Source organism: Nilaparvata lugens, chromosome 5 (genome assembly GCF_014356525.2).
Source record: "Nilaparvata lugens isolate BPH chromosome 5, ASM1435652v1, whole genome shotgun sequence".
Classification (NCBI taxonomy): domain Eukaryota; kingdom Metazoa; phylum Arthropoda; class Insecta; order Hemiptera; family Delphacidae; genus Nilaparvata; species Nilaparvata lugens.
In genome coordinates this window covers 57,625,678-57,639,388 of record NC_052508.1, presented here as the reverse complement: position 1 = coordinate 57,639,388, position 13,711 = coordinate 57,625,678, and the positions used below count along the sequence as shown (strand labels likewise).

The following is a 13,711-nucleotide window of genomic DNA, read 5'->3' as shown; positions in this document are numbered from 1 at the left end:
TAGAATCGCTGAATTTATTTCCGCTCGTTAACCGGATGTATTGTCTCTTATGGGGTAAATTATGGGAACGAAATGACGCTCCCCATAAGAGACCATATAACCCCGCAAGAGACCATAAGGTTCGTATAGTTGAGGTCAAACTCATATTTTTTGACAGTCTACTTTCTCGAATAGAAATTATTGATTCTATTGTATGCTTCTTTTTGAGCAGTGGGCATGTAGAAAGAGAAGTTTCAGATTTTTCCTTTATAGAGGTCTCTGATTCAGTTCTGGTGATTGGGTTGTTCGTCCAGGGGACCCTCCCACACAGAAAATTGATGAAGTTATTAATATATGAAGAACGAGAGCTTTATTAATTTATTTTGTTGAGGGTGATGGCCACATGAGCTTTAAGCTTGTGCGCGGATAATGAGATGGATGATAATAAGAGATATTTAGATTTTCCGATTTGTTTAATCAAATGACAAGGTCATGATACTTTAATTTCAATTTTTTTTCAAACACCACCTGGGCGTGTGGTGGTAGACTATAAAAGTGAGGTCCACGTTATAATGACAGTATTTGATAAACTTTGATGTTGCTATCCTTGTCTATCATCTGACAAAGAAGGTATTACTATCCTTTTGTAGCTCCGCAACGATGCCAAATCTGTTTTTGGCAATGTAGAAATATAATTAATCAATGCAGAGGCAAGGAACGCTGTTCTTCTATCTTAATCCACTGACATTATAACGTGGACCTCACTATAGGGGTCATAACCAAATACGCGGCCCCTATGTGCGAGCAAGAAAATAAACTGATCTTACTTCCACCTGGTCACTTACAGCTTCAGAGGGGCCAGAGCACAGAACTCGAGGTCACTGAATAAATTCACCACAAGAGGTATAGAGATTGGATATCGAAAGGTAAATTTCGATCAGTAATTCAATATCAATCACTATATCGTTTGAAAATAATTATCGATATCAAAGATCTGATTCAAAATATCGATATTATTATTTTTACAATGTTATCGATAAGAAAATTTTGAAAGCGCTAGTTTACTTTACCTTCTTATTAAGTTGTGATTAGATAAAACATAATATTAATATTGTTCACAATAGTTAAAGCAGCCCCAAACATCAAATTCTGTTGTATTGTGCAGGTAATGATTGAATTATACGTCAAATTAATATTGGACGTGAGAAATATCGATACTACGATATTTTTGAGAAGAGCAATATCGATATCAAAATTCCATTCATAGAGATAAGAGATTTGAGGTTATGGCATACATGGAGATGGAATGTAGTCAAATTATAATTCAATATAAAATTTAAATTATTACTTTGTGATGACAGATTTTTCTACAAATCATTTTTTACCGAAAGAACGGGTTGTTGTCTTTTGAAAACTTACCAGATTACTGAGAAATTGCAAATAATCCAACGATATGATAAATTTTCGGATATTATACTATAAGTGTAAGTTTACTTTGTTAACTTATAGATCTGCCAATAACTTTTTTTTTGGTGGAATATTTTCATTCTGTGACATTTAAGTTAACTATTTATTGCGTAGATGTATCGTTACTCACACTACGCATTTTTTCAATTACTTCCAAAAATAGATTTCGGTTCAAGTCATATCACAATGTTTAGAATATTTGGAATTTTGTTATACCGTACTATAATAATTGGCCTATCATTTGTTTACTGTTTACACAGGTAAACCTGGGAGACTTGTCGTCTCTTTTTCCAAATAATAATAAATTGCTTTGAATAAGGAAGCTCAGTAGATATGTTTTAAATGTTTTAAATATGAATTTACTGGTATTAAATTTTGTGCTAACTTATTTGCTGCCATTTACTCTGATTAAACATTCAGACTGCAGGGGTTTTTATAAAAGTTAAATAATTATTATACTTTTGGTTTTCAAAGACGAATTACATTATTATTCCTCTGTTGAAGTCTAAAAAAAACATTCCAAAGTATTTGAATAAAATTACTTTTTGGTTGAGAATGTGAAATGCATTTCGCCTCTGGGGGAGTAGCTTTATTAGCCTGTTACCAGTACCCAATAGACATAAGTTAGACTTATTATAGGAGGTGTTGTATATCTACTACGGTACTCTAGTTGGGGGCCGGGGACCTGGTAATCTGTTAAATATTCTGATAAAGCTCCGCTTTAGGAGTGACATGCATTCCACATTTTTCAACAAAGAATTGGTTTCTTCAAATATTTGAAGCAAAGTGTCTTAACTTAAACAGAGTTTGAATAAATTATCTTAGTGCATAGAAGTGAGAATCATACTTTTCACTGTATGTCGTATAGTCGTAACCATAATTATCCTTTACACCGTATAATTACATTAAAGCACCTACATTAGTGTTTGAAAATCAAATCAGGCAGGTAAAAATTAAATGTTTATATTACAGGCTCCTGCTCATGAATGGTTGTAAAAACTTACTGTGGTTATATAGAAAATAATATCGATATACTATGGAATATTATGACACTATGGAAGATTCTTTTAATGTTTTAATAAAAGTTTTAAATAATTTTTATTTTAGTAAAAATATAAGGAATATGAACAATTAATGAGTTTCTGAAATAATTCTTCTTAATTTTTCAGATTGTAATATATGCGGAAACCCCCATACGACTGAAGATTGTTCATTACTACAAAATGTTGAAATAATTCCCGACACAGTTACTTTATCAAGAGCAAGACTTACTCTGCCTGGTGGATTAGAAATCATTGATCTTGCTGATGGTTCTACAAGTGTCATTGCAAAGAACCAATTCAAACGTGGAGCGCAGTTTGGACCAATGATTGCTAGATTAACCACTGAATTCGATATCACCGCCAGCTTCCCATTGAAGGTAAAATGTTTATGCTCACCTTGGTTCACCTTACACAAATTATAGTGTGATCCAAAAATCTACAATCTACATTTCTTGATCAATCATCTAGCAGCGTCTATTAAAAATAGTATAGTGCTCTTGTATTGTTCTTCAACGATATAATTGTATTGGCAGTATTTCATTTATTCAATCAAATGGAGAATAAATCTTTTAAGATTTCATCATTCTGAGTCATCAATCTTGTAGCCACATCCATATTAGGGTGAGTGTTATGGCGCTTCCATACTCTCCACAAGTGTGTAAAAATGTCGACGGGCGCAGGAGTGTGGATGACTACTATGCCACCGCTCGCCTTCACTCCGTCCGTATTGATGCATACAGCGAGCCGCTTGGCAAGTCACCTGGTAAGTGACTTGGATAGAGTGTGACGCTGGCAAAACATTCTTGTAACAGTCACACAAATTACACCAGATTGATCTTTGATCAATCAGATGGAATTTGCAAGCTATGATTAACGTTTTACAAGCTATTTGATTTTATGTGTTGACATTTATTTATTTTTTCTATAAAAACAGAAAAGCTCACAGACAAACTCCAGTACAAGCTTTAATAACATATTTGATAGTATAATCAAAGTCATGCGATGCTGATTAGCTATAAATTACTTCTAGATCATTATTTTTTAATATTCAACATTTTCACATAATTTGAAAAGTTTCAATAAACTACTATACTTTACAGATGTATATCTTCTCTGAAAATCACACCACCCTATTGAATTTGATATTTTTTAGTTGTTGGACGAAATTGATTAAGTGTTATTTTGTAGATGTTTTCTGAAGATATGGAAGGAAATAATGACTGTCAGTTCTTGGACACTAGTGATGAGAATTTGTGTAATTGGATGAGTCTTGTGCCCGCAGCAACCTGCTTAGAAGAACAAAATCTTATTTGTTTCCAGGTAAGCGGCTCATCATGAATTACAGTACGCTTTTTCAATGACATCTCTCACTAAGTAAGCTGTTGCGTCGACAGTGCTCAAAGTACTGACTCATAACCTGTCTCGTTTAGACAGATAAATCAGGCTACACGCCTGAGTAATCAAAATTTGAAATATATAGTCGCTTTGGCTGAGAGAGTCTTAGTACACTTATTTTATGAACTTGTTACTTGCCAAGTGTACATCCTTTTGCTTTTCTCTATAATATTTATTTTCTAGGGATGCTCTTTTAAACTATCACTCTGTTCTACACTATCAATTTATAATTAACTCAAAATCTTAGAACTGAATTTTTTATGAAAAAACAGTGATTTCATACGGTCATTTACGTTCAATAACGTCTTCCACCTAACAGAAAAAGTGGAAGAATATTCAGCTCACCAAAATGTTACTTATTTAAAATCATTGATTCCTGAAAGGAATTCTTTAACACGTAGTTGTGAGTAATATTTTCAGTTGTGAGTTGGAATTTCATTTATTTATTTAAAAGAGGCAAAAACACATAATTATAAAATTATTGGGAATGGAAAAACAGGTTATAGCCCTTACTATTCAATTCCCGAATTTTGATTGAAATTAGTCCAAAAGAGGTTATGATTTCAAATAAAAATATTTTTGGTCCCAGAATAATTTGAAAAAAAAAATTGAATTCAGAATGTTAAAATAGGAAATTAATTATTTAATTTATTTATCACATTGTGTACAAATACTTAACATGAGGAAAGGCACAACAGGCTCATGCCCAAAACTGTCCCATTTCCAATTTATACTATACTGTCCAAATGAAGATGTTGGTTATGTCACTTTCACTTTTTAAAATACAATTTACGCTCTTCAATACTCAGATAAACGAGCAAATTTTGAATCAATTTAATTTTAACCTTTCACTGTAGTAATGTGTTGAAACTTTGAAAATATTTAATGAAATATTTAATAAAATATTTGTTACAATTTCAATGTAACTATGAAAAAATTACTGCTCTGAATAAAAATATTAATTATTCAGTTTCAAGTATAAAGTATAGGCTAATTTGTGAATAATACTACTTCTACTAGGTACTACTCATTGACTCTACGGCCCTTGAAGAGCCTTGGCCTCCTCCACAAGCCTTTTCCATTCATCTCTGTCCTGTGCTCGCTGTCTCCACCTTCTGACGCCCAAGGATTGAAGGTCTGCCTCCACGTCGTCCAACCATCTCTTGCGTGGTCGGCCTCGCTTCCTTTGTCCATGTGGATAATAACAGTAGTATATTCTTATAGATTTTTCTAATATAAGGTTCCTTATTGGTAGGTCTAACATCGTCTGATATTATATTTTAGCCGCCAATTAGTATTGTGTTTATTATATTTCTGCCAATTTGTTTTTGTAAAAAACACGACCGGCTAAAATCACGACTTGGCATAAAATCTCATGATCTGGCTAAAATCATGAAAATATTGAGTAGTTGAAAATGTTCATAAGACATTGTATGTAGAAAAATACTTATAGCTTTTAAACAATATTGTTTTCAGATGAAGAATGAGGTCTACTTTCTATTGGTGAAAGATGTAGAGCCAGGGGAGCAACTGCGTGTCTGGTATGCACCTCACTATGGCACTCAGATGTCCGCCAAACAGCTTGGTTCATCCTTATCCAATCAGCAAGTTTTTCCCATGGACATTGAGGTGAGCCATTTCATGTCGTACTTCAAATAATTTCGCATTCTGTATCAATGAACAGCTATAGTTTAACACTACGGGCCGAATTTATGAACACTTACATAACTCATCTTAGCGCAACATTCCAATCAACAATAATAATAGGAAAATACAGCAGAGATCTGAAGTTTAAGGTAAGCCTACTGGTGAAACTCAGCCTTGACTGAAAAATTCCTAGTAATTTTTCCGTAATTCATTATTAAAACTTTTAGATAATTTTTCTTCAATATCAAACCATATAGAGAAAACATTAGGCCCACTCAAGATTGAATCTTCGAATGTTTTCTCTATGATTTAACTATTTTCAGGGCAATATTTTGTTGTGAAAATGCCGGCAAACCGGCTTCAAGTTTGCCGCTATACACTATATTATAGTAGCCTACATACGTTACCTGACTTACAGGCCCTTACGATCAACAATACTCAATGGCCGAGAGCGTAAAGGCGTAATACATCAGAACTCAAAGCTCAGTGAATTACAAACATGATCTAGGTTCGAACCTCGGTCAATGACATTTTTTTTGTCCATGAATTTCGACTTTTATTAGCTATTTTTTATATTAGTTACCGTAATTTAAATTTCAATCAATTTTTTAGATATATTTTGAGACAAAACTGTGAAATATGCAATTATATTAATTTTTTAACCACATTATTTCAAAATAGTAATGAAAATTCGATTCATCCAAGTTAAAGTTTATCAATAAATAAATTACTTTTTAAAAAACAATTTTATTCATTACAAAACATTACAAGTTTAACATGAGGTCCGTTTGCTATGTGCGCTAGCAAGGAACTGAGCTCTGAATACAATGTTGTCTTCCACTATGACTATGCTGACTAAACAAGTTAACTGTGATTCTATGCAGTTTTCACTCATATAACTCCTCCATCCCTAAAGAGAACATCAGGGGGTGGATGAGCTGCAAGAACGGGTTGCACATTTTTAAAGAATTCTTTATAAACAATTATGATAATAATTACTAGAAGTACGATATACAGTAGAGAAGTCCATAGACTAATGCTTGTCGTAAAATTACTTTCTTCCCTTATGGGGGTGTACTTATTGACATCAATCGGATTAAAATTAAGATGTTCTAAATTAATTGTGAATTCTGGTTCCTGGTCTTCATTCATAGTATTAATAACGTTGTCTAGGTTCAATAACTTAGGTCTATACTTCGATTCAGACAAATGATTAAGTTTTTTACCATTATAATAAAATGTATTGTTGTTGCTATTGATTAAATAAACTCCTTTTACAGACTTTGTTATCATTTCTGATTGCTTGTCAATTTTTATAGTTTCCTCATTTGGAAAGATACACAAGTAGCTATTCAATTCTGGAATCCATTTGACAATACTATTATCTATTTTCATCTTACTATATTTACAATTTGATGTAGTTCCTGATTCAATAATTTCTTTTTCGCAATTTAGTTTGTCATGATACAGATTTTCTATAGAACAAATGAAAATTGAATTTGTTTTTTTAGTACATTCACTAGTCAGACCTTCAATTGATATTTCTTTCTTTTTATAAATATCGTTTGACTTTAGTAAGTATCTAATTTTAGGTAGGACAGTTACGTATTCATTTCGAAATATATTAGGTACAGAAAACAACTTGTATAGGTTATAATGTGATTCGTCTACAATTGGTAAGTTCAAAAAGTAAATAATTTCTTTAGAAGTTAGTTTACAGTTTACATCTATTAAATTTTCTAATTGCCACATATTTTCCAATTCGGGTTTTAATGGTAATTTGTTCTGATAGTAACCAGCAATCTTGGTAATCTGATAGTACAATTCTCTGGTTGAAATAATACTAGGATGTAGAACTTTCAATTTACAAAATGTTAGAGAATTTTCAATATCTTGGATCAAACTTAATACAATGTTATATAAAATATTCAACTGGTTCAGCAAATCTCTAAATCTCTCTAGTTCTACATAGTCGCTAAGTTTATCATTTACAAATTTCAATTTATTCTCCAATTCATTAAAATTATAATTAACAATGTTTAAAGTCTGATTAAATTCAGCCATAATTTCTGAATTCAATGAATATTGGGCTGATATTTGATTTATCAAATTGTTTTGATTATCTTTCAAATGTTCAAGTAAATTATCATATCTTTCACTATCATACGAGTCTAAATTTCCAGTAATAAATTTTATTACAGCTCCTATTCCATTCACAAGTCCTCTTTTAGATCTCTTATTATTAGTTACATTTATAATGTCTAACTTATCTTCTATTACATTCTTAGTGTGATTAATAAATTTCAAATAGTTAACTATATCTCTTGCTTTACTACCATTATCAGTTATATACTCTACATTTTTCATTATTGGAATCTTATCCCTAATATTCTCTAATACCTTATCATAATACACATTCAAATTATCAATATGATCAAAAATACTATCTAATTCATAATAGTGTATGAAAGTGTGCGTTGAAATTTCTAATTTTGCAGAGCCTAAATCTGCTGCAATTATTCCTAGATTGTTACTTATATTCCGGAATTCTTCAGCTTGAGAAGAAGGATTCGTCATACTCATTAGGCAGAGGAGGTACCTGGAAGAACAGGATTTGAATTAGGATCGATTGTTACTTGTTCCGTTCTTTCATTAGTTTGATTTTTGTTCATTTTCTTTAACTTTCTAGGTCGTTTTATTTTAGATAGATGAATTTTTTCTCTAGTGTTATGATGTCGGGGATTTATTTTGGCAGTTTTAAGTTCTCGATTCACTGATAGGAGAGTTTCTTTGTTGAATTTATTTTTTGTTTTACTCTGTTTTTGCACATTTCTCACGTAAACGGCTTTTGGAATTTCTGGTAGTTCCTCTCGATCTTTGTTCCTTTCGTTGATGACTTGTTCTTTTCTACTTTGGTTTATTTCCTGTATGTGGTCGTACAATTTTTCTGTTCTACTTTTATGACTACTTATGTAATCATTCATTACTTTTGTCTCTATGTTGATATCGAGAAGAGTGTTTTGGTTGACGTGTCCGTATAGAATTTCGAAGGGTGTGAGTTTGGTAACAGAATGGATACTATTATTGTATGCAATAATAGCGTAGCTCACTTTGTTTTCGATTGATTCCTTTGAAAATTCGTTGCGATTGTTTAGAATTCGAATGTGTTCGATTAGTGTTGAATGTAATCTTTCAGCCATACCGTTTGAACGAGGATGTTGAGTACTAATGAAGTGAATCTTAATTTTGTGCATCTGTAGCAACTCTCTTACTAAAGTGTTATTGAACTCTGTTCCATTGTCTGACACTATTGTTTCTGGTGTTCCGTGATGTGAAAAGTATTTTATCAGTTTATTAACAACTTCTATGCCTTGACCACTTCTTAACTGGTATGCTTGAGCGTATCTGGAAAAGCTATCAATAATAGTTAGAAATTTTTGTTTATCGAATGTGATGCTGTCCATATGTAATATCTGTAAAGGTCTCGTTGCTGTTGGAGTTAGATTTAACTCGAGGTTCAAGGGCGTTCTTTCATATTTCGTTTTCAAACAGATTTCACATTGATTTATCAAATTTTGTATACTAGTTCTCATTGATGGCCAATAGTATTTTTGTTTTATCCGATCGTAGGTTTCCTGAATTCCTCTATGATTCGTTTTTCCTTCGTGATAGTTCAACATAATAACTCTCATGTCTTCTTCATCTGTTACATCTAATAGTTTTTTCGAACATTTTACTAATATCAAGTCAGGGCGTTTGAAATGCGTGTTGATAACAACTGTAAATCTTTCGAAGAAATCGTTTTCAAAGAATAGTGAATACTTGATGTTTGGTGCGGTGTACGTCTTTATGAATTCTACGATATCTTTTTCGAAATTATTCTCTGATATTTGCACAATAAGTCTGGTTTTATCGAATAGTTTTTTCACTTTCACGTTTTGGGGTTGTATCTGACAAGGCTGAGTATCACTTGGTGTTTTCCATAATTAACTGGTTCATCTAATATCTGTACTCCTGCTGTCGTATTATCTCCGGCATTTGTGTGGACTGTCTGGTCGTCTTCTTCTTCTTCCTGTACTTCTCCTAGGTCCATTAAGCGATTCTCATTTTGGTCGATATTGACTAATACAGATTGATTCTCGATGTCGAATCCTGCGAATAGATCGTCTTCGTCGAATCCTTCAAATAGAGGACTTTCGCCATCAGGAGTTATGCCATCCAATCCTTCGAGTGGATTCTGGTTAACTCGTACATCATTTATCACAGGTTGCGTTGTTTCATTGTTGGGTCCTATAGTCATTAAGCCCTCGATAGCTTCGTTTACAATGGCATCAATATCACTTAAAATTCCGGGTGTCTCTTGTGTAGTGGTATTATTGTTGTTTAGTTGAATTCTGGAAAGAGCATCGGCGTTCTGATTTTTACTACCCTTTTTGTATTGTATGTCGTAGTCATACTCTTCCAATTTAAGTCTCCAACGTAGCATTTTTGAATTAGGTTCTTTGATTGAGAAGAGCCATTGAAGGGGTTTATGATCGGTGAAAATATTGAATTTCCGTCCGTATAAATACGGTCGAAAGTGTTTGGTAGCCCATACAATAGCTAGAAGTTCTCTTTCTATAGTTGAATATCTGGTCTCAGTGTCGTTCAAGGTTCGGCTTGCATAAGCAATTGGAAGGTCAGCACCATTTTTGAACTGACTAAGTACGGCACCTATTGCAAATTGGCTAGCGTCCGTCGTAAGATTGAATTTCAGGTTGAAATCGGGGTATTGTAGGATTGGATCATTTGTCAAAATATTTTTACACGTTTCAAAACAACTTTTGTATTCTGGGTCATCAGGGTTGATTTTTGCTTCTTTCTTTAAACATTTCGTTAGAGGTTTTGTGAGAGATGCGAAATTCTTAATGAATTTTCTGTAGTATCCTAGTAGTCCTAAGAATCCTTTAATTTGTTTGACTGTTTTTGGTATGGGATAACGCTTAATTGCTTTAATTTTTTCGGGGTTCGGTTTTACTCCATTACTGGTTACCAAGTGTCCAAGAAATTCTACTTCTTTTCGCAAGAATTCGGTCTTATCTAACTGCACTTTGAAGTTCGCTTTCCTTAATCTCTCAAACACTTCACGAAGTCTACTTATGTGCTCTTGGAGGCTAGTTGAATAAATGATTATATCGTCAAGGTAAACTAAACAAATTTCGTTTTGAATACCTCTTAATACATTATTCATTGCTTTCTGAAATGTTGGGGGTCCATTTTTTAAACCAAACGGCATTCTTAAAAACTCGTAGTGTCCCGTGTCCGACGAAAAGGCGGTCTTTTCTACGCTATTGTTATCCATCTCAATTTGGTGGAATCCTGAGAATAAATCGAGAACAGAGAAGTACTGTGATCGGCCTAATTTATCCAATATATCTGTGATGTTGGGTAATGGGAATCGGTCATCTATTGTTTTAGAATTTAGGCTACGGAAGTCGATTACCATTCGGAATTTCTTTTTGCCTGAAGCATCTGCTTTTTTGGGGACGATCCAGAGTGGGCTATTCCATGGGGAAGAACTGGGTTGAATTATGTTTTGCGCTAATAAGTCATCGATTTGATTATTGATTTCAGTTCGATAGACTTCTGGATATCGATAGTTTCTTGTGTAGACGGGGATCTCGTCTGTTGTCCTTATCACGTGCTTGATTTGATTAGTGAAGGAAAGTTTTTCTCCTTCAACATAAAATATATCTTTATAATCTCTTATCAATTTTGTAATCTCAGATTTCTCTTCATTGTTCATGTGGTCTGTCCTAATTTTATTGAGGTCCAATGTAGGTTTACTGTGGTTAATCATGTTGAAATTTGGATGGTTTAGTTTGGATTCAAAGTTTTCGGGTGATACACATTGATAGTTCTCGATAGGTTCAATTTGATTGGTTGAATGAAGTTGAGAGTTTTATTTTCTGTAGTGGGATTCGTAATTGTACACAAAGCACGACCGTCTGTCACTTTAACTAGTGACTCAGGAATTTCTAAGCCTTTGATGTTTCTGTAATGTAATACACCATCACCATTCACAATGCCATTGACCTTCATGTAAACAATACGCGATGTTCTGGCTTCAATGAGATGACTTTCTATTACCTTTTCATTTGCCTTCTCTCTCTGATCTAGATTGTGATAGAAAATAGGTAATTTTTTCCCACGCAATATTATTACATTATTTACAAAGTCACACGAGCATTCCAATTTCTTAATGTTATCTAAGCCTAACAACAGATCAAATTTGTCATGAAAATCAAATAAATGGAATTTCAATTTTTGTTTTCCTAAAATTTGGATGTCACAACTGAAGTTTTCTTTTGAAGTTCCGTGAACTGTGGTTACTTCGAAGGGATCTTTTACTACCGTTTCTTTGTAGAGTTCTTGTCCGAGAAATGGTTTAATAAAAGATTTTGTACTTGCGGAATCGATTAGTATTTTCAAGTTTGTTTTGGGGTCATAGAAATACGGTAGCTCATTATCGGTGTCTCGGAGATTCATTATGGAGAATCGTTTTGTAGGCTGGTGTGGCCTAAAAAATGGTTTTCCTCAGATTGTTCAATTTCATTGAACTTTTGTTCGTCAAAATAAATTTGACTGTTCTGCTGATTTTCAAGCGATAGATTTTGGAATTCGGGTATTTCTTCGAAACTGTTTGTAGCTTCGTCTACTTGATTTTGTTGCTGGATGTTGTTGCTAGTCATTTGAAATAGACGTGGATTTTTCTTGGCTGGTCCGTCATATGTGTTTCGAGTGGAAATACTCATTGGGGTAGGCTGATACTGTTGTTGTTGTGGTGGTGGTTTAGGGTGTTGATACTGTTGTTGATACTGTTGTGGTTGTCGAAATTGTCTGTTTGGAAATTGTCGGGGTTGAAACTGGTGTTGATTGTGTTGGAATTGACGGGGTTGAAATTGATTTGGGTTTCCTTGGAAGTTTCTTTTGATTGGCGGGTTGCCTGACAGTTCATTGAAAACAGGGGTTCTTTTTTGTTGGTAGTAACTTGCTAAGCTTGGTTTTTGGTGATTTTGTGTTTGAGTTGGTGTCATTTTAAATTGAAAATCGTTACACAACATGTTGAGTGCTTGTTCAAGAGAGCTTGGGTTTTTCGTTCTCATTAGGGAACCGACGGGTTCACGTAACCCTCTAAGAAGTACTCTTAATGCTAATTTCGATACATACTGGCAAAGAACATTGGAGGCATGCGGTTCTTTGTTAACAAAATAAGCGATTTGAAGATTCAAAAGTTTTTGGATTCTCTGATAGAAGTTGAAAGGTGTTTCGCCAGGTTCTTGTTTTAATTCACTCAATTCTAGATTCAACGTGAAACAGTCCCTCTTGTCTAGATAACTAGTTAGCAATACGTTTTTTACGTCAGGCCAATCATAGCTACCTGAACTACTCACTACTTCATTGGCTTGTCCTTTGATTTTAGATAGAATTGTTGAATACAAATACTCATTTTGAAAATCATCTGGGTTACTTTTTACATAAAACTTAGCTACTAACTTATCTACAATGGTTATGAATCTATTCAACAGTGTTGGTTCTCCAAAGAACTCAGGAATCATGTCAAGATACTCCTTCTTGAGAACAGGAGTAGTACCTGCTGGTACACAAGATCCTGCTGCTGGCAATTTAGGGGCAGGTGGTGCTGGTGGATTCATTTTTAATAATGAAGATGTTGGTTATGTCACTTTCACTTTTTAAAATACAATTTACGCTCTTCAATACTCAGATAAACGAGCAAATTTTGAATCAATTTAATTTTAACCTTTCACTGTAGTAATGTGTTGAAACTTTGAAAATATTTAATGAAATATTTAATAAAATATTTGTTACAATTTCAATGTAACTATGAAAAATTACTGCTCTGAATAAAAATATTAATTATTCAGTTTCAAGTATAAAGTATATAGGCTAATTTGTGAATAATACTACTTCTACTAGGTACTATTCATTGACTCTACGGCCCTTGAAGAGCCTTGGCCTCCTCCACAAGCCTTTTCCATTTATCTCTGTCCTGTGCTCGCTGTCTCCACCTTCTGACGCCCAAGGATTGAAGGTCTGCCTCCACGTCCTCCAACCATCTCTTGCGTGGTCGGCCTCGCTTCCTTTGTCCATGTGGATAATAACAGTAGTATATTCTTATA

The 13,711-nt window shown here is 33.6% G+C and overlaps 1 protein-coding gene across 2 annotated transcripts in view; it reads left to right on the top strand.

The window, feature by feature from the left end:
* The first annotated feature begins 1,246 nt into the window (after positions 1-1,246).
* LOC111055133 overlaps positions 1,247-13,711 on the top strand; it is a 33,174-nt gene continuing 20,709 nt past the window's right edge. Inside the window, exons 1-3 of one of the 2 annotated variants that reach the window (XM_022342304.2) lie at positions 1,247-1,463; positions 2,616-2,866; positions 3,678-3,809. In XM_022342304.2, coding sequence (XP_022197996.2) covers positions 1,433-1,463; positions 2,616-2,866; positions 3,678-3,809 — 414 coding nt within the window. In that variant the 5' untranslated portion in view covers positions 1,247-1,432. The remainder of the gene's footprint in view (positions 1,464-2,615; positions 2,867-3,677; positions 3,810-13,711) is intronic. The other variant, XM_022342303.2, reaches the window with a different exon arrangement.